Genomic DNA, 21,991 nt, shown 5'->3' on the forward strand with positions numbered 1-21,991 from the left:
ACACCTCTCCAACGTGCCAGACGCCATCGAATGTGAGCATTTGCCCACTCAAGTCGGTTACGACGACGAACCGGAGTCAGGTCGAGACCCCGATGAGGACGACGAGCATGCAGATGAGCTTCCCTGAGACGGTTTCTGACAGTTTGTGCAGAAATTCTTTGGTTATGCAAACCCATTGTTGCAGCAGCTGTCCGAGTGGCTGGTCTCAGACGATCTTGGAGGTGAACTGTCACACTCCTAGGTTTATGTCACGGTTTTAGTGTTGTCTGTCTGGTTATGGGTTTTGTAAGTCTGTTCATTCGGTGTTTTGTCTTCCTCCTTGTGTTTTGTCTTCCTCCTTGTGTTTTGTCTGGTCCTCCTCCCTGTCGTTAGTTTCCCTGGTGTGTCTGATTAGCCTCATCCCAATACCTCTCCTCGACTCCTCCTTTCCCTCACTCGCCTCCCTTCCTTGCGTCTTAGCTCCGCCTCCGTAAGATGCGAGCGAGAGACACAAGGAGGTGACACAAGGACAGAGGAGTCCTCAGGTATTAATTGGGATGTCCTCGTTCACTCAAACGTCACTCTTAAACGACGTCTGTTAATGATGACATGTGCACAGCTGTATCCCCTCTTAACTGAATAACCCCTTAGAACCGGCCCATTTGTTGTTAAATATATAACTTAAATGAATGAATCTTTCTCTTGTTAGTCAAGGAATTCAATGTATGATGGTTGGTCCTGCTTTTGTGTTCCGTTTTGGTGTAAAATGTAGCCTACATTTAAATAAAAATATAATGATAGTAATGTGAAAGCCTTTACTCTGAAAATGTGTGTCCTGTAGCTCCCCACATTCACCACAAACCCACATTCAGGATTGTGCATTTTAAATAATTTAACTGAATATCTTCACACAAAACAATACAAATAATTGTTATTTATCAAGATCTAGCCATTTATGAAATAGCTTTCTTAATAGCTATGTTTCAGTGACGTTAAAGATCATTAAACGAGCACTTATACATTTATGTGACGCTTTTCCACTCATCTTCCAGTTGTCGGTTTTCTTCTGTTGAAATGGACCAGCTGTGAAGGTGGGGGCGGGGCTTTTATACGCGAGTAGTGAAAACACTTCGCGTAGTCTGCTCTCGTGTATCCTCCCTTTCGTCTCCTCCCGCACCCCTCCTCCCTCACCCCTCCTCGACTCCTCCGTGTGCATTTCAGCTATTGGGACGTCCTTCAAAATGGCGTGTCTTGATCGATTTCCGGGTCAAGTCCCGGAGGAGGGGAAGAGAGGAGTCGAGGAGGGGTATTGGGATGAGGCTATTGTCTCATTGTGTTCCCCTGTTGCCCTTGTGTTTCTCCCTCCCCTGCCCACCTGTGTCTTGTCTACCAGATTTTTATTTTTATTTGGACTTGTTCTCCCTCGAGTACACTCGAGTGTCATTATGCTGAATGGAGTAGAACCTCGGCTAAAAGGGACAAAGAGGCTGTCCTCAAAAAGGCACAAATGGAGGTGGACAACGTGCCATGGTTGAGAAGCTCATTGCCTGAGTTTCTCAGAGTTTTTTCTCGTGGCCCTGAGTGCCAGTCTCCATTCTCTGACCCTTTCTTGGGATCCCGTCTGGCGTTTGGAGGTCCACGGAGCCTCCAAAAGACCTCTAAAAGACGCAAGGTCAGGAAGCCAGCTCGTACTCAGGTACCGGTCCTAGCAGCCATGGTTCCGGCTTCAGTGCCGGCCCCAGAAGCCATGGTCCCTGCTCCAGAACCGGACCTTACAGCCATGTTTCCGTGCTCCAGTGCCGGCCCACACAGTCATGGTACCGTGCTCAAGTACCATCCCACACAGCCATGGTTCCGTGTTCCGGTTCCTTGCCCAGCAGCCATGGTTCCGGCTCCAGTGCCGGCCCCAGCAGCCATGGTCCCTGCTCCAGAACCGGAACTTACAGCCTTGTTTCCGGCTCCAGAACCGGCCCACACAGCCATGATCCAGGCTTCAGTACCGGTTCCTACAGCCATGTTTCCGGCTCCAGAACCGGCCCATGCAGCCATGGTCCCTGCTCCAGTCCTGGCCCCAGCAGCCATGGTTCCAGCCCCAGTCCTGGCCCCAGCAGCCATGGTTCCGGCCCCAGTTCCAGCCCCAGCAGCCATGGTCCCGACTCCAGTTTCGGCTCCAGTACTGGCTCTCCAGCCGACGCCAGCTCCCCGTGTCCTGTCGCCGTACCAGCCGACGCCAGCTCCCCGTGTCCTGTCGCCGTACCAGCCAACGCCAGCTCCCCGTGTCCTGTCGGCATACGGGCCGACTCCAGCACCTCGTCTCCTGTTGGCTCTCCAGCCGACGCCAGCTCCCCGAGTCCTGTCGGCGTACCGGCCGACTCCAGCTCCCCGTGTCCTGTCGGTGTACCGACCGTCTCATGTCACCTCTCCAGTTCCCTCTCAAGTCTCCTCTCAAGTCCCCTCTCGAGTTCCCTCTCTAGTCCCCTCTCGAGTTCCCTCTCCAGTCCCCTCTCCAGTCACCTCTCCAGTCCCCTCTCCAGTCACCTCTCGAGTCCCCTCTCGAGTTCCCTCTCGAGTCCCCTCTCGAGTCCCCTCTCGAGTTCCCTCTCGAGATCCCTCTCAAGTCACCTCTCAAGTCAACTCTCAAGTTTCCTCTCGAGTTCCCTCTCAAGCCCTCTCTCGAGTCCCCACTCAAGCCCCTACTCAAGTGCCGTTGGAGGTTCCGCTGGGGGTCCTGCCAACTCTATGTCCTGTCCCGTTGGGGGCCCCGCCGACTACTCTTCTGCCGGGGGTCCTGCCAACCCTATGTCCTGTGCCGTTGGAGGCCCCGCCGACTACTCTCCTGCCGGGGGTCCTGCCAACCCTATGTCCTGTCCCGTTGGAGGCCCCGCGACTACTCTCCTGCCGGGGGTCCTGCCAACCCTATGTCCTGTCCCGTTGGGGGTCCCGCGACTACTCTTCTGCTGGGGGTCCTGCCAACCCCTTGTCCTGTTCCGTTGGAGGCCCCGCCATCACCTGTCTCACCGGGGGTCCTGCCAACTCCTGGTCCTCTTCCGTGGGGAATCCTGCCGAAGCCTGTCCCACTGGCTCCGGTTCATATTCGGCCGACACTGGGTTCTGCCCGGCCTTCGGAGCTGTCTGGTCTTCGCCCTCGAGCCCGGCCCATTGAGAGCCGCGGTCTTCGCCCTCATGCTCAGCCCCCTGAGTTCGCCCGCTATGGCCTTCGTCCCTCCATGGTCTCTGCCTTGCCCCCGGGCCGTCCGCCCGAGTTCCCCACCTTGGACTCTGCCTTGCCCCCGGGCCGTCCGCCCGAGTTCCCCACCTTGGACTCTGCCTTGCCCTCGGGCCTTCCGCCCGAGACCCCCTCCTTGGTCTCTGCCTTGCCCCCGCGGGGGCTGTCCGCCCGAGACCTGTCCTCCAGACCCCCTCCACCCACCCTGCTGGACTTTGTTTTTTGGGACGTCTGGGATCCGTCCCTTGAGGGGGGGGTTCTGTCACACTCCTAGGTTTATGTAACGGTTTTAGTGTTGTCTGTCTGGTTATGGGTTTTGTAAGTCTGTTCATTCGGTGTTTTGTCTTCCTCCTTGTGTTTTGTCTGGTCCTCCTCCCTGTCGTTAGTTTCCCTGGTGTGTCTGATTGTCTCATTGTGTTCACCTGTTGCCCTTGTGTTTCTCCCTCCCCTGCCCAGCTGTGTCTTGTCCTGTGATTATCCTTCTGTGTATTTAGTCTAGTCTTCCCCTGTGTTCCATGTCGGTTCATTGTTTTCCCTCCATGTTTCCACGGTCCATGTTCCTTGTGCTGCTCGTTTGTTTGTTTTGGATATTTTGGATACTGCCTTTTTGCCACAGCTTTTATGATTTAATAAAGTTCGCTTTTTGTTAAATTCTGCATTTGGGTCCTACCTTTTCCACGCACCCTGACATGAACATGCTGGATGTGGAGGTCCTGGGCTGGTGTGGTTACACGTGGTCTGCGGTTGTGAGGCCGGTTGGATGTACTGCCAAATTCTCTGAAACGCCTTTGGAGACGGCTTATGGTAGAGAACTTAACATTCAATTCACGGGCAACAGCTCTGGTGGACATTCCTGCTGTCAGCATGCCAATTGCACACTCCCTCAAAACTTGCGACATCTGTGGCATTGTGCTGTGTGATAAAACTGCACGTTTCAGAGTGGCCTTTTATTGTGGCCAGCCTAAGGCACACCTGTGCAATAATCATGCTGTCTAATCAGCATCTTGATATGCCACACCTGTGAGGTGGGATGGATTATCTCGGCAAAGGAGAAGTGCTCACTATCACAGATTTTTTCAGATTTGTGAACAATATTTGAGAGAAATGGTTATTTTGTGTTTATAGAAAATGTTTTAGATCTTTGAGTTCATCTCATGAAAAATGGGAGCAAAAACAAAAGTGTTGCATTTATATTTTTGTTAAGTGTAATATTTTATTCCAGACAACAGTTGTGGACAGACTGACAGGCCCACACTGTCGTCCCAAGAGTCAATAAGTTAGTGCCATAAACAATCAACATGCAAGCTAAATTGCTTGATTGTATTAGCCCAGTGATTGTCACATAATATTGTCCCACAAAGCAATGCACAAAGAAATGGAGAAAATACATTCCATAACTGTTAAAGTCTAGGATCCTATCAAACTTATTCATGAAGTTTGCATCTGCTTGTCACTGTTGCTGTTTGATACACATTTGATTTTACACAACTTGTACTGTACAGCATCAATTTTGAACATATGGTACATGTACGTACATAACATGGAATTGAGACACAGTGTTGGTGTGCACTGAGGTCAGCATGAGCCTCATTAAGGTCTCACTGGGATTATATTAACACACACACGCACGCACGCACGCACGCACGCACGCACGCACGCACGCACGCACGCACGCACGCACGCACGCACGCACACACACACACACACACACACACACACACACACACACACACACACACACACACACACACACACACACACACACACACACACACACACACACACACACACACACACACACACATACGAGAACTGGGCATTACCTACATTTATCCCATTAGGATCATTAACAAAAACAGTTACCTGACCACCTTTTGTCCCCAAATCGTTTGTGGTCCCCAGGATGTGACCAAAACAAACTCAGAAACACAAAAAAAAAGCAGGGAACTAATAATAAGGGCACCCAGCAGCAGCAGCACCTTTCCAATCTGTTTTCTAAACAGTAGTTGAACATAACACAATCACAAGCAGAAGACATACTAAGATCAGTTGATCTTGTACAGGTTGCACATGTGTCCTAAATGTAGCTAAACCCTTCAAGAGACCACATTACATGATTTCAAATGGTTGAGATAGCCGAGTTGCAAAGCAAACAGTGCATTAAAGGAGCAGATTTGAAGAACTAATTCATCCATCTGTTGACAAACCAAACATGGGGCCAGCGTGCACTCACTGCGATCCAATTGGCTTCCTGCCCCCTGCGGCTGCATACCATTTTAAGTGTTTATTTGACATGCAGCATACAACCTCTGACTTTACACTGCAGCAGGGGTCAGTCAGGCAAATACAAATCCTTGGTGCAACGATCATGCAAAGACATGACTCACGATCAATCAGAGCTGTTAGACTAGAGGCGGATGACGCAGGGGGAATGAATCAGGCTGGATATGAGGGGATAAGCTTAATTGATCCTGCATCAAGAATTTGATGCCGGAGTTAATATTCATCACCATGATCAACTCAAATCAAATGTCCTTTGATAGACGGAAGTCACCTTATAAACCCGAGCGTGTCACTGAGACGGTAGCTTGTACAGATAGAATACAATTTAAATAACTGCTAGCATTTAAATATAATGATTATTAATGTAGAGAAGCAAGCTTTTTTGCAGGTTAATTAAAATGTCTAAAACTCCTGGGATTTTTTCCCTGAATATTATTGCTTACACAAAATATTCTCATCTCAAAATATTCACTTGTGCAACAAACCACTGTTCCTTTTATTGCAGGTTAAGACAAAATGTTTAAATCTCCTGCGGTAGGTTGCACAAAAGACATTAATTAAAAAATATTCCCTATAGTTCAGTTGTTTTTATAATATCTGCAATACTTAAATGAGCCCTATAATGCACATCTTTAGGTTTATATTAGTTTTTTTGTGCTTCTAAAGTACTGAATCTTTCTCTTACTTCCTGTGCTGCAGCACCTTTTTCACCCTCTGTCTGAAACCAGAGCCCAGTCTGCCCAACTGCTTATGCCTCGTACACACGGGGTGTTTCTCAATGTCGAGGAAGGCTGCTCCAGAGCTACTATTTCAAGCATACTACTGTACGTCATCGAGCGCCGCCGAAGGACTGTTCCAATGTCCAGCGTACTTCGTAGCGAGAAATTTCGAGGCTGTACATGTGTAGACTCCATGGTCTTAAAATCCCCACAATGCTTTGCGCACGGACCAATTTCCAAATCTTTGGCGGAAACTGCGCTCCATTTAAGGCAGGCCTCGCATATGACGCACACCTGCACACCTGTTAGCCTGTTCCACCATTCTTTGTTTTCCGAGGCTATGAAGGATTCTTGCCTCGCTTCTGAAGCAAGTGACTCGGAAGACATGTGCTACCAAGCAAGCGTCCTCGACATTGAGAAACACCCATGGTTCCGTCGTGTGCTTCAACAGAGATGCTTCCCATTCACTTTGAATGGGGTGACGTCACGCTTTGCCCAACTGAATTGTGGTTCCGTTGCTTCGGAACCGTGTGTACGAGTTGTTAGAGATGTCCCATGTACAACTTGTCACATGATGTCATTATGTTACAGAAGTAGACAAAGGAGTCAAATAGAGGCGTTTCAGGCAGGGGGGGGGAGTGTGGGAGAAAAACTCCCTCTGGTGGAAACGTTGGGAATTGTGCCTATGCAGACCATTTACATCCACAAAAGCCTATATAACACACTACAGGAAAAGGAAAACCCATTTCTAGCTTTCCTTAAATATTTGTACCACTGTTTATAAAAATCTTCTTGAAAGTAGCCCAGAACTGAAATGACTATTCCTTTAACATTGACCATATTTGAGTAAATGTACTAAGTTGGATGCTGCAGCTGGAAGTATAAAAGAGAGAGGAAGAGCTAATGGGAGATACACTGATGCTGAGATCACCTGGACGCCTTCCAAACCCTGGGCTGTCCAAACTGTCCCTCTGTGCAGCTTTCACCCAGAGTCTCACTGGCCGTAACATGAGCAGCTCTCAGACAAACGCTGACACTTTATCTGCGCTCAGACACACTCAGCATCATTTTATGCTCTCTCTGTGGCAGCTAATCCTGCGAGAAAAAGGTTCAATATTTATTTATGATGTGTGAACTAGTTAGGGTTTTTGTTTTGGGTAAAATCTGCACGCTTGTGAAAGGGGTATTCATTAAAATCATTCATGCAAATCTATTTCATTTTTTAAAGGGTCTATTCAATTTTTTTTAAGGGGCCCTATAGTGCTTTTGGGGGTTTTCACTTTCTGTATTGTGTGATAGAGGTTTTTAAGCATGAAAATGGTCTGCAAAGGCTAACATCTCTAAGTTCCGAGAGGGAGTTTCTCTCTAAGGGACGGGACATTTTCGAAACATGCTAGCTAACCAATCAGAGCAGACTGGGCTGTGGTTTCAGACAGAGGGTGAAAAGAGGTGCTGCAGCAGGCAGTTTGAGAATTATAAAGGGCTTTTTGAACATTAAAGCATGGTCACAGATGCACAAAAAATACAAATGTGAACCTGAACATTTGCAATTGATGTCCTCTTTAATTGTTAACCTGGCACCTAGAAAGAAGGATTTTGAATGTTTATGAAAGTTAAAATGTACATTTTCTTTCTCTTAGTACCATAACTGTTCTCATTCATAACACTCCGTTCAATGTCTCACTATGGGATGCGCCTCATCGCGGAGCAAACAGAAGCATCAATCTCATTACGCCAATCCTGATTGGCTGGTGATCTTGACGTCAGCGTCAGGGAATTCACCCCCTATAAGTAGCTTGCGCCACGACGCATGCGTCATTCAAACACCTCTTCTCGCTTCAGAGCACATCTCTACAGTAGCCGGGCAAGCTTCACTGTCCACAGACTGAACCCAAATACCCTTTTCGGTTGACTCGCCGGCTACTCCTTCTGCTTCGCAGGAAGACGGTAGTACTAACGCCAGTTAGGATTACAATCGACCTCGCCCTTCTCTTCCCCGGAAAGTAAGGTAGGTCCGATTTTTTTAAGCTAGCAGCACACCTGTTGCTAGCTCGCTCCCTCTCTACCGACACCACGATAGCGAGGACGTTTTTTCTTTTCTCTTCCTCACGGAGGGGAAAAGGATTAAAAAGGAGCATACTGTCACACCAGTCAGTATTCTCCGGGAATAAAAGACCCACACCGTCCTTTTCTCCGGATTAAGGACAAGGTGGTTTTATCTTTCGAGGCCACGAGGCGACCAAGATGGACGCCCCTCTCCCTCACACCAGAGGAGTCAGGGACTCGGTGGCTCGACTCTGCGGCTGTGGGTTGAAGCGCCTCGGGCTGGAACACGCCCGAGGCGCTATCAACAACCCCGGCTCATGCGGACATTGCGTCCGCTTCACTGTTAAGAGCCTCCGCCGACGGTTAGCTCGACAAGCTAGCCTGTCGGAACAGGACCCCCCCCATGTCCACGGACCCGCAGTCAGGACACGGGGGCGTCCGCCAAAGACAGTGAGCCCCTCTCCGTGTCGGTCTGGGGCTCACTATCTGCTATGGCTATATAACCGGAATCCCGCGCCCTGGCAGGCCGGGACCCGGTGACGGAAAGACACGCGGGAACGGTTTCCTGCGCTCCACCAAGCTGGGGCTCCCGATTAGACCTCACCATGGTCTCACCCGCGGAGGATGTCCTCGGGCCTGACTACGAGGAGGACGAAGAGGAGGACGCCCTGGCGTTCCTCCTGTCCGAATCGGATGAACAGGAAGAGGACACCTCATGTCACCGGCTCAGGCTGCAAAGCCTGAGGCAAGTGCTGTTCTCCCGGGCGATAGCACACCAGCTTCGCCCGGTCTGAGCATGGACCTGCAGGCCGTGTGTAAACGCGCTGCGGCCAGACTCAACGTCCCGTGGCCCGAAATGGCCAAGGAGACCTCCAGGCCCCACTACGAGGGAAAACATCTTCCCCAAGCAGCGGGGAAAAAGAGACAACTCCTTCCAGTGTACGAGTGCGGGGATGCACTCGTACACGATTGACCTCCAGGTCCTCTGTACGCGTTCCCACCCCTGGCTCTGTTACCCCCAACTCTGGCCAGAGTGAAGGAGCAACGCCACACACTTACTCTGATGTTTCCGCCCTAGCCCGCAACGTACGGGCTGGCGGAGATATATCAGCTGTTGTGCGGGCAGCCATGGCAGCCCCCACCACGCAGGGACAGATTGTCTCAGGCGGGGGGGGCGATCCTTCACCCACGCCCAGAGCGCGGGGCACTATGGGCCTGACCTGTGAGTGGTACAATCTGAATACAGTGGGACTCCCTCAGAAGGTGATAAACACTATTCAGAGTGCGAGAGCTTCCTCCACCAGGTCTCTTTACGACTGTAAGTGGAGGGTGTTTGAGGAGTGGTGCCTTCAAGAAGGACACATCTCTTTTCAATGTCCTGTCGGGGTGATTTTATCATTCCTACAGGACTTCGATAAACACAGAGCTTTCTCCACGATCAAGGTGTACCTGGCTGCTATTGCTGCATGCCATGTGGGCTTTGAGGGTAAGGCGGCTAGCCAACATCCTTTGGTCTGCCGTTTTATGAAGGGAGCTCGCAGGCTCCTCCCTGTCTCCAGGTCGCTGGTGCCCTAATGGGACCTGGCAGTGGTTTTAAATGGGCTCAGAATGACCCCATTTGAACCCCTGGAAGGAGCTGACATGAAACGTCTGTCACTCAAGACAGTGCTGTTACTGGCCCTGGCATCCGCCAAGCGGGTCAGCGATATTCATGCACTGTCTGTACATCCCTCATGCACTCAGTTCGCCCCAGGGCAAACGAAAGTGTTGTTGAAACCCAACCCTGCCTTTACGCCAAAGGTGGTTGGTTCGTGTACCCCGATTGACATTGAGGCATTTCCTCCGCCGCTGGTTTCCTCCGGGGAGCAGCAGCAGGATCTGTTGTGTCCAGTCCGGGCTTTACACACATATATGGACAGATCAAAGGAGCTTCGTCTTAATGACCAACTCTTCGTGTCCTGGGCTAACCCTCACAAAGGCAAGCCTGTTACTAAGCAACGGCTCTCACACTGGATTGTGGAGGCAATTGCTTTGGCCTATACGAGTCAGAATTTGCAAGCACCTTCGGGTCTGCGGGCTCACTCGACTCGGGGCCTGGCTACATCCTGGGCTTTGTTCAAGGGTGTTTCCATCCAAGACATCTGTGCAGCGGCAAGCTGGTCCTCGCCGCTCACTTTTGTCCGCTTTTACAGGCTAGACGTCTCCGCTCCAAGCGTGGCCCGAGCAGTACTGGGCACCTTGTTGAGTCGGGAATCTACCTGTTAAATTCTGGTTGATCGGTGATTTTCGAGATAAGCTCGTCTGGCAATACGGGAGCTACAATATCCCATAGTGAGACATCGAACGGAGTGTTATGAATGAGAACTATAGGTTACTTACGTAACCCCAGTCGTCAGAGTAACATGAAGTGAGATGTCTCACCAGACGGCCCTCCTTGCTATGGTGAAGCGAGAAGAGGTGCTTATTTTGAATGACGCATGCGTTGTGGCGCAAGCTACTTATAGGGGGTGATTTCCCCTGACGCTGACGTCAAGATCACCAGCCAATCAGGATTGACGTAATGAGATTGATGCTTCTGTTTGCTCCGCGATGAGGTGCATCCCATAGTGAGACATCTCACTTCATGTTACTCTGAGCACTGGGGTTACGTAAGTAACCTATAGTTTTAATTGTGTATTTTCTTCAATCTTCTCCCAGAGTTCACTGAATGTATACTGTGACTGACTGAGTCCTGCCATTATCTTCTGGTTGTCTTGTTGTCTTGATTGTTCTTCAATTTGTTCAAATCTTACCAAAGCAGTGCCTGACTTATTTGAGTAAAACAAACAAGCACTAATGTCTACATAATCACCTCAGTGGGTCAGCTCTGCCGCTGCTAAGTTAAAGAATGAACTCTCAGTATTCAATCCACTGTAACAACACAATCACACATTATGACTGAGGCTTAAGCTCATCACAGATACAGATAATACAGTGTCAGGATGTGGGGGTGTCTGCAGATAACTTGCTTTGGGAAGAATGTGCTGGATTTAATAAATCATATAATGGGTAAAAGTGTCATTTTTAATACTAAACTCTGCAATGTAATGTTTTTTTAGATATTCATGGTTATAAGAAATTAAATATATTTAATATATTGTTCTAGCAAAATGATGAGCTTGTTCATTGCAAACACTGAGGAATTCTCTTGCATATTATTTCTCATTACTGTTTGAAAAAAGGGAATCACATAAAAGTCAAACTTGGAACACTTTTCTTAGGAAATGTGTGATGAGCACATGCTTGATGATAGCCAAAAGCTCTTTGAGTGCTTTATGTGTGTTTTCATGTTTTTCATTTGCACATCCCAACCACTTTAACATGTTGATGTATATAAATATAACACCTGATTTAACCCAACTAAAAACCCAACTTTAACGCACATTTTCACTGGATACCATTCTCACATCCTTTAGTTGTCTGGTGGCGTCCCCATTTCATGTAATGTAACTTTGTAACTTTTGCAATTAAAAACATAAAATGACGATATCACTTGAAAAAGTTCAAAAGTATCATGTGACACATGTTCAGTGCTCGGTTCCTGACTGCTGGTGAGATGCAGCTTGTCTGCCCTTTAGTGGACATGACGTGTTAATACAACTAGTATCTCAGGCGGTAGATGAGTATTATTCTCTGTACATTATGCTGTCGTCAAAAAAAAACAAAGTTACACTGGTTCTTAGTGTCATTTTGGAATCCTGTTACAAAGAATCCTGTTAGAAAAGTCAGTTTACCAAATCTCATAGGAAACATGGACACAAATACTAAAACTATAATGACTTAATGAACACATAAAGAAAGTAGATGTCAAAGGTTCAAATAACCGATTATTTCATCCATAAATTAACTTTTACCTCGTTTTGTTTTTTTCAAGCTAAATGCATAGTGTTGACTGCCTACAGAAATATACAAAGGGGTATGTTAAAAGTACACAGTGAACAGCTGACACAGATCCTTTATGTCAGACTGGGATAGGAGAACTCATGCTGTGGGATCAACATCGACACATATACTGTATGATCCATACTCACAGGCGGGGGTCAACAACACTCACATGGCCCCCCCACTGAAGGAGATCATGAACTTAAACAGCACAGATATCAACTTGAGGGTCATTATCGATGACACTTCTTCTAGAACACGGCTTGAATCTGTTTGTGAGGCATATTTCCCTTAACAATCAGAAGGATTTAAGCCCAAATAAATGAGCGAGGAATATTGATCGTATAACTAAGCCCCCCCTTAATGAAGCGTGCTGTAGCCTGAAGCTGTGAATACATTGCTTGTGTTGCTGTGTCACGCACATGTTCTGAACTGGGTGAACACACTGACACACATAACTGTCTGTCCATCGAGGGGGAATAATTACTCTTAATCTTTACTTAATCTGACTGGGTAGAAATACTCAAATGTTACAAGTCCAGCATTCAAAATTTGACTTCGAAAAGTACACAATAATTAGCATCCACGTATATTTCGAGTACCAAAAGTAAGTACTCACACTGCATAATGGCCTAATTCAGGATTATATAAAGTATTATATTAACCTTTCTGTTGTCTTTAACTGAAATATGACCCATTTCCAAATGTTTTTATGTCGGAATAAAGGTTCATTTGATCTAATTACCACACAAATATACCAGTACCTGATACCGTCAAGATATTTTCCTTTAATCTTAACCATATAGTCAAACTATGACTTGCCTTTCTCCAAAATTGGTTGATTATTTTGTAAATAAGTTAAAAACAATAAGAGTTAAACGTGAATATGAGTTGGAAATAAGTTTGCTAAACGGCGTTACACAGCTTTGGGTGATGATTTTTGGTATATGCTTTATAGTCAGTTTACCAGAACAGGTTATAAAAAAAATATAGTATATTTTGAATAGAAACTGCATACAAAAGAAATGGTAATGAATTGTTCTCCACATGAGCGTTTAAATACCACTCCCTCGTTGACAGAAGTGATCGAGGCTGTGATTGTATCAGCTGATGATGTTTTTGTGTTCTTGGTTTGAAGACACGTTTTTTTTACCGCTGTGCTGCAAGGAGTAATACGTACCTTTAAGTTGTTTGTTTTGCTCTACTTCACTGTCTTCGTCAAGTGGTAAGACTGATTTATCTGTCTTACCGCATTTTACCACATTTTCGGCTCAGTTGAGACACCCTCCACAAGATGAGGCCCCCTACGCGAGGTGAGGCCCCACGCAGTAATTAAATGAAATGAGAATATTTACAAATTGTACAAGTCTACAACATTTACATATTGGTTGGTGCGAATAAATAGATATTAAAGTAAAGTGCCCCAAAGTTGTACTTAAGTTAAGTATTTGAGTACGTTTATTTAGTTACATTCCACCACTGGTTCCTGATCAAGCGTCAGTCATGGCCACAGCTCACAGTGAGACGTGTACATCAAATAATGTTCCACTCAATCAAACTCTCAACATCAAACCGAGCCCCCCCCCGCCGCGGCCCCCTCATCAGATCAATGACATGCAGCAGGCATTAATACCCAAGGATAGGAAAGTCAGAATCAAAGTGGTAGCCATGGAAACAACCCAGGCCTGTTTCGATCGATGAGGGTGTGTGTGTGTGTGTGTGTGTGTGTGTGTGTGTGTGTGTGTGTGTGTGTGTGTGTGGCGGGCCGGATGTAGCGAAGAGAACCCCCTGTCCCAGTTTCAGACTCAGACCCCCTCACCCTCCACAGCAGAGTGGACAGAAACCCAGACGCACAGTGGGCACGGACGGAGAAAGACAATGGTGCAACAAGGCGTTCAGACCCAGGCTAGGATGCTGTGTGTGGCTCTCTGTCTGCACTTGGGAGCAGCTGCTGCAGGTGAGTTATGGGCCATCATGCTCCATCATCAATAACAGGAGGAATCATTCTGATCTAGTTATGCTTCATTTCATATGCTGCTACACAAAGACGTACTGTGTGTGGGCCACAGGCAGTATTGCAAATGAGTTTTGGATGTGTCATTTAAATTAATAATAGTAACAGTGGATGTACTCATGTCATGAAAATGAATGTGTTATATTTCAGTGGTGCATTTAAAGAGTTTTTTAAACTGTGACTTGTTTTTTGGTAATACTTTCTGCTAAAGGAATTCAAATGTAGGGCAGGTTCATTTATACACCACATCTATTTCAATTCAACACAACGAAAAATAGCACTCAAGTTGAATGAATGCACCAGCACTTAGAATGGCTTTTTGAAGCTGATATATAAGCACTTTTCTTTTGAATCTTTATGGTTTATTGCACTTATTGTAAGTCACTTTGGATTTAAGCGTCAGATAAATGAACTGTCATTTCAAGCAGGCAATTCAAAGTGCTTCACATTAAATCATCAACAGCAACAAGACAAACAAAGCGAAAAATACCACACACCACTGATGACCATTTGAATTCTAAATATTAAAATCAGCCATAAATATCCAAGAGACTAGAATATGAAAACAAGCTAAAACATGAAGTTATATAAGAAAGGTATAAATAAATGCAGTGTAAGAAATTAAAATATCAGAATGACTTCATTCATCCTACAGTGGGAACATTTATGTTTCTGCAAAAGACCTGCAGTATATGGTGACAGAAATGGCAATATGAAAATTAAACTGGAAGGAAAGTAGGTCAGAAAGGACTGATTGTTTTTGGAAGAGCAGTGCAAGTTTTTTGCCTCCAAAATGGAAGTTTACATATATTATCTTCTGGGGAGGGTTTTTAATTTTCACCATTAATTCTTCCTCATAATAATCAAATAATTCTGCACAATCCCTAATAAGGTAACTTCAGTTTCTGTACGTCTGTTAATTGACACGTAAAAGCTGACAGACTGTTATGAACTTTTTTACTTATGGCCCATAACTGAGTTTATGTACTGTTTTTATCAAAGTGAAAGGAAGAGAAACAGAGGAATCACACGGTGCTAATACAAGCCGATAATCTGATCCCAGCAGTAACAGTAACAGTGCAGTGTGCAGAGGAGAGGAGGTGCCCCCCCGGGCGCACAACCACATCAGCTGCAACAAAGCTTTAATTAAACGTGACCCACAATGCCTCATTATCCAGACGGTGCAGCTGGACTGATCAATGGCATGGTATTGGGTGATGCTGCCCCACTGTTTGCTCCAATTTATAACTGGCATGCAACTCCTGGCATGCATTTGTCATGAGCAATACGAATCTGAATGCTTATAGGCTACCTTTAAAAATGCTAATTAAATATGTTTAATCATGAGAAGACTATAAAGAAAATAACAAGTAATAGTAGGGGGTAAATTCACAAAAATGTAAATTAATTAAAAAGTTATATAAGTCAGTTAATGTAAATACATTGAAAATAAATGTAAACATGAATGTAGTTATTTTTTAAGCAAAAGTATATATATATATATATATATATATATATATATTTATACAAAATGTGTAAACAGTTGCGAACTTGAACATTAAAGATGCCCAATGATTCAGATGGTTCACTAGGACATGTCTCCATGCTTTAATTTTCAAAAAGCTCTTTATTATTCTCTTACTGCCCGTGCTGCAGCACCTCCTTTCACCCTCTGTCTGAAACCAGAGCCCAGTCTGCTCTGATTGGTTAGCTGGCCTGCTCTGTTGTGATTGGTCATCCGCTTAGAGATGTCCGACCCCTTAGCCTGTCAAGTACAATATGTTGGAGCGCTAGCGTGACTGCTACATAGTGATGTCGTTATGTTACATAGGTAAACAAAGGAGTCCAATGGAGGTGTTTCAGGCAGGGGGGGGGGGGGGGAGTGTGTGGGAGAGAAACTCCCGCGTGACCTTTGGGATTTTAGCCTTTGCAGACCATTTACATGCACAAACACCTATAACACACTAAAGGTAAAGGGAAAACCCCCAAAACATAATAGAAAAATAAATGGTGCATTTAAGTATTCTGTTTTGGAACCTTGGAATCTAACTTGTTTTCCAATCTGATAACTCTATGTATTCCTCCTCCTTTCCCCCTCCACCAGGCATGCTGAAAGTTGACATGACCTCGGATGGCAATGGGGGGGGCGGGGACACCATCAGCCACTCCCTGACCCTGGTGCAGCGTCTGGAGGCGCTGCTGCTTCAGGGGAACGGCAGTGACCTGTCTCTCCGGGTGGAGACCCCCAGCGCGGACGAGGTGAAGGTGATCCAGGCTCACTCTCTGGTGCTGTCCCTGCAGAGCCCCGTGTTCGAGGAGATCCTGCTGAGCCGCAACAGCAGCAAGCTGGTCCTGAAGGAGAGCTCCGACTGTGCAGCTGTGTTTGATAAGTTCATCAGGTGGGGACACATTTCATCTCAACATGTCAGACTGTGTGAGAGTCACTTCCACCCCCTGCTTCACCCACTTTGATGGAGTCATTATGCCTAGAGGAATGGACTGCAGCCCTACATTAACCGAGACAAACAATCAATGAGTCCAACATAAAACAGATTGACCAATCAGGGAACTGCTGGGTTGCTCCATAGCAGCTCCTGTGGTGCAGCAATAAGACATTGAGGAGCCTGTGCTGCAGGAGCAATCAATAAAACGATCTATTTGTATCTCAAATGCTAATGAGTTTGACTAAAAGCTGTATTACAGTAGACATGATATCTGCCAGACCGAGACTGAGACTGCATTCATTCATTGTAACAAAAATAAAACAACACCTTTCCCCGAATACCATAAAGGGTCAACGGTAACTTTTTGAAGAGGAGGATGCTGTGAGATTACTTTGATTGAATTAAGTCTGACAGAAACACAATTCTGTACAATTGCACTCTATCAATTTTCGTAAAAACAACAGTATTTTCAGCAGTATTTAGCTCTTTGTTTTGGGTTTAATAGCACACAAACTGTTTTGTTCTGTCTGCAGAACCAGCAAGCAGTTTGTTTTCAGCAAAAAAGCTATAATAAACCCACTGGACACTACCTACCGAGTACCAAATGCTAGACAAAGTTAGCATGTAGCAGCCATAACCACACCTAATTTTCAGGAGTTGGTTGAGACCAAAACAGAGCTAAAAGAGATTAAATGTTGAACTCTTATCACCATGTCTAGATCATTGTAGGGTTGTACTCCATGTGCAGATGGCGCTTTACATTCATCAGACTTAAACAACTGCATTTGGATGATTACGTTGCTTTACCTGCTGGATATGTAGATATGCCAACCCAGTCTCACGGCATTTCGTGTTCACCAACACGATTTTTAATCTATTGATTCGTGTTCACCATCACGATTTGCCCCTTTTTTCCGTGTTGCACAGCACGATTTTAAAAGCAATGTATTTCTACTGGTAACGTGTTTCGTGCCTGCAGGCTGCAGCACGTCTTTTTCTCCGGTCGGGTCGTGGAAGACCGGAAGCTGTGTGGTTCATAAAAACATGTTCTTACTCAATATCAAGCCACAATTATTGCTTTTATTTTAAATCGTATAATTTCGGACTTTTGTTGCCGTCTGTGAGGAAAATAAATGGGGCTCAGAGCCTCAGAATACTGAAATCTGTATTTTGAAATCTTATTTTCCTTCTAATTTGTTATTCTTTTCAAAATAACACACTGTTATTTACTCACCAATAACACACAATTATCCTTGCTTTTATTTATTAGTTTAATTCCATAATCTCGGGATTTTTTGGTGTCCGTCAGGAACTGAATTTCAAAATAAAAATAACCGGAAACAGACGTAGGCCTATAAGGGACATTTCGAGCATCATTGCGATTGTCAACATTTCTGAGTTTAGGATGGCCGAAGACACTACACTACCCATAATCCCCAGCTATCGTTTAGGACTACAGTCCCCGTAAGGTTACACAGCGTCAAACAGCTGTGTGAAATGGAACGAAACCACGCCAGACTATCCAAAACTGGAATCGAACACCCCCCCAGAACTACACATGCTGGCTATTGTGTTTCGCAAAATGTTCTATGGGACGTCTCTACTGAACGTTTTCGTTTTCCCCACAATTAGAAGTTGCCATTATTAAACACATTGGTGTTATCAAATGTAAAACATATAATTAATAAATGGGTGAAAATCGCTTGTGTCCATAATGCGCAGCATTAATATATACCCACATGACAGCTCATTGCTACTTTGTAATTCTACTCCACGACAATTCAGAGGTTAACCTGGTATTTTTACTCCACTGCATTTATTTGAGTTACTTTGCAGATTCTGATTAATGATGTGAAATATAAACAACCCTTAAATCAGACTTTAGTTACACCTGAGTACAATTCAGGTAAGGTGATTGTCAAGTGCCAACAATCAGGAGAGATATTTGATAGTTGGTGCTTGAGAAGACTAAACATGTATCTGCAATTGACATGAATGGAAACGAGTAATAAAGTATATTCATTACTCGTTATTCTCTACTAATAGTTAATTAAAGACTGTATATTATGGCTATTTTGCACATCCCTTTCAAGATTTTCAAAGGTTTATTGACATATCATACACAACTACGGTGTAGTTATGCAATGAATGAAACACTTGGGTCACAGGTTCCTCAACAGTGCATTACAAGACATCTATCAATATGTGTGTACCTCCACCATTAAACTGTCATATTCTGCACATTTCTTATTCTATCTACATACATAAGAGTATAATTAATGTGTATAATATCATTTAAAATAAGTGCTTCAACATAGTTAACATTGCAGGAAAGCAATATATTAGACGTTAATTACTTTGTCAGGCTTAATATTTAATATTTAAATAAAGGTTAATCCGTTTTTCTGTTTTGCACCTCCTCCTATTAATATCTTTGTACATCCTGCACTAAACTGTTTTATTGTAGAGATCACTTATAGTATCTTCTTGATTTTTTATATTCTATATTTCTATATTTATACTTTCCCCCTATGAAAGTATATACTCTTAATATTTTTTTAATCAAATATAACACATACAAACAATAATTCAATAACGTGCTTTAACCACTAGGAGGTGCACACAAGGTACACACAGCCATAATAACTATGTATTATTAGTGTGTATGTACAACATCTGAAGATGTATAGTTGTATGCATGCTTTCACATCATTTTACAGCATATTGCTATACTATTTCAGACTCAGTATTTACATTCTTACATTCAAAGAAAATCAGTAATATCTTTAAAAACTACAGTCCTTTTCTATCAGCTGTGCACCGTTATGGTGTAAATATAACCTATCTATGAATTAGATCAAATGTAAAAGTCAGCCGAATTAGTGTTGATACTGCAAGGAGACGTATTGTGTGAAGAGAAATTGAAGATGTTGTTTAATTGTTGATATATTTATGATCCACGTCAAGTATTCAGTTTCGGCGCCATTTCTTCCAGTTTTTCCAAAGGTCTTCTCATCAGGGCTCTATAAATAAAGAACTACGGCAGATCTGTAATATGTAATGCAGCCGAACCGTGTATTACAATGCCGTTATGTGATGACTTTCAAAGAGAAAAGCAAGAGCACTCGGAATTAAGTATTATTTTATACTTTTAAAATGTTTTCCGGATTTCATATAATATAAACACCAACTCCGAGCATGCATTGCGGCTAACACATCCAATCAGCGAGCTTAAAACCATAGCTGAGGATCTTGGGTAATCGCTCGAAATGCCTACGTCTGTTTCCGGTTATATTTATTTTGAAATTCAGTTCCTGACGGACGCCAAAAAAGCCAGAGATTATGGAATTAAACCAATAAATAAAAGCAAGGATAATTGTGTGTTATTGGTGAGTAAATAACAGTGTGTTATTTTGAAAAGAATAACAAATTAGAAGGAAAAAAAGATTTAAAAATACAGATTTCAGTATCCTGAGGCTCTGAGCCCCATTTATTTTCCTCACAGACGACAACAAAAGTCCAAAATTATACGATTTAAAATAAAAGCAATAACTGTGGCTTGATATTGAGTAAGAACATGTTTTAATGAACCACACAGCTTCCGGTCTTCCACGACCCGACCGGAGAAAAAGACGTGCTGCAGGCATGAAACACATTACCAGTAGAAATACATTGCTTTTAAAATTGTGCTGTGCAACACGAAAAAAAGGGGCAAATCGTGTTGGTGAACACGAATCAATAGATTAAAAATCGTGTTGGTGAACACGAAATGCCGTGAGACTGGGTTGGATATGCAACTGTTTGCTAGCATATTAGCATGTGATAATGTGCTAGGTTGTGTTTTTTAGCTTGTTGTGGCGTTCTTTTGCCCCCAAATGGCAAACATGCGGTTGCAATCCAAGAATAGTGGGTCTTGATGTTGGTAAAACATTTTCCAACTAGCTGTTTTAGGCTAAATGGTCTCATTCTGAATGTATGTATGTTGTTGATTGAAATGCTTCACCTTGAAACCCCTTCTTCCTCTTTCTGAGCAGGTATCTGTATTGCGGAGAGATTTCACTGCGTCTGGACCAGGCCACCCCTTTACACAAGCTGGCCACTAAGTACCAAGTGACAGGCCTCCAGCAGGGCATCACCCAGTACATGACCCAGAATCTGGCCCGGGAGTCCACCTCAGGCCACGTGGCGGGCTGGTATGAGTACGCCGTGCAGGCCGGGGACGTGACTCTGAGGGACAGCTGCATTCAGTTTATGGCGTGGAACCTATCGTCGGTGTTGCAGAGCGGGGAGTGGGTGACCATCAGCAGCCAGCTGCTCATGTCCCTGCTTCAGCGGTCAGACCTGATCCTGCAGAGCGAGATGGAGCTCTTTGCTGGGCTGGAGGCCTGGATTATTCAGAATGACCCGGACGGTCTGACAGCGGAGAACGCTTTGAGAGCGGTGCGTTATGCCATGATGCCGCCACGAGAGCTCTTCCGCCTGCAGACCCAGTCGGCCATCTTGGCTCGCTATCAAGAGTCGGTGCGCGACCTGCTCTACATGTCCTACCAGTTTCACTCTGCGTCACCAATGCAAATGGCCAAGTACTTTGATGTGAACTGTAGCCTCTTCATGCCTAGGAACTACCTGTCCCCAGTGTGGGGGTCTCCCTGGATCATCAACAACCCCTCACGAGACGATCGGAGCACCAGCTTCCAGACGCAGCTGGGGCCCAGCGGGCACGACTCCAGCAAGCGGGTGACCTGGAACGCCCTGTTCTCGCCGCGATGGTTACCCCTCAGCATGAGGCCGATGTACACAGATTCGGGCGCCATGCAGCCAACACGTGTGGACGGAGGTCGCCCTCGCATCATTATCACGCCGGCCACGTCCAGCGCAGAATTCGCCGGAGTTAACTTCCAGAAGACGGTGATTGTGATGGCTCAGCAGCAGGGGAAGGTGGTGGTGAAACACGTCTACAACTTCCACCAGAGCACGGAAGAAAATGGGGATTTCTTGGCTGAAGCCGACCTGTACCGCCGGACGTCTGAATACCTCATCGACAGCTCCCTCTTCCTCCATATTGTGGTGAAACCTCTGTACCAAAGCCTCATAACCAGCAAGAAATGACCCTCTACCAAACACGATCCAACCATGTGAAGCAACATCTCATATCACATCGTGGGGATTTGAAACCTCTTTGAGTGTGATGTTTGGATCATTTGTCTTGTCTCATGTTATTGCTGTTTCATTGGGCAATTACCACACCAAAGCTTTATGTATTACTGCTTGAGAGCATTTTTCAATATTGGAACATGTTTCAAAGGATACGTCTGGTGTTATTATACATTTTTTAAATCCCATTGATCAAAATCTGATG

The 21,991-nt window shown here is 45.1% G+C and overlaps 1 protein-coding gene across 1 annotated transcript; it reads left to right on the forward strand.

Annotated features, from left to right (window-relative positions):
* Window positions 1–13,984: 13,984 nt before the first annotated feature.
* On the forward strand, window positions 13,985–21,741 carry btbd17a (BTB (POZ) domain containing 17a). The gene is made up of 3 exons (XM_034107001.1): window positions 13,985–14,131; window positions 16,293–16,587; window positions 20,667–21,741. The coding sequence occupies exons 1-3, from the start codon at window positions 14,053–14,055 to the stop codon at window positions 21,739–21,741; spliced, it is 1,449 nt and encodes a 482-aa protein (XP_033962892.1). The 5' UTR covers window positions 13,985–14,052.
* Window positions 21,742–21,991: the final 250 nt, after the last annotated feature.

This window comes from Pseudochaenichthys georgianus, chromosome 19 (assembly GCF_902827115.2).
Source record: "Pseudochaenichthys georgianus chromosome 19, fPseGeo1.2, whole genome shotgun sequence".
NCBI classification, from domain to species: Eukaryota; Metazoa; Chordata; class Actinopteri; order Perciformes; family Channichthyidae; genus Pseudochaenichthys; species Pseudochaenichthys georgianus.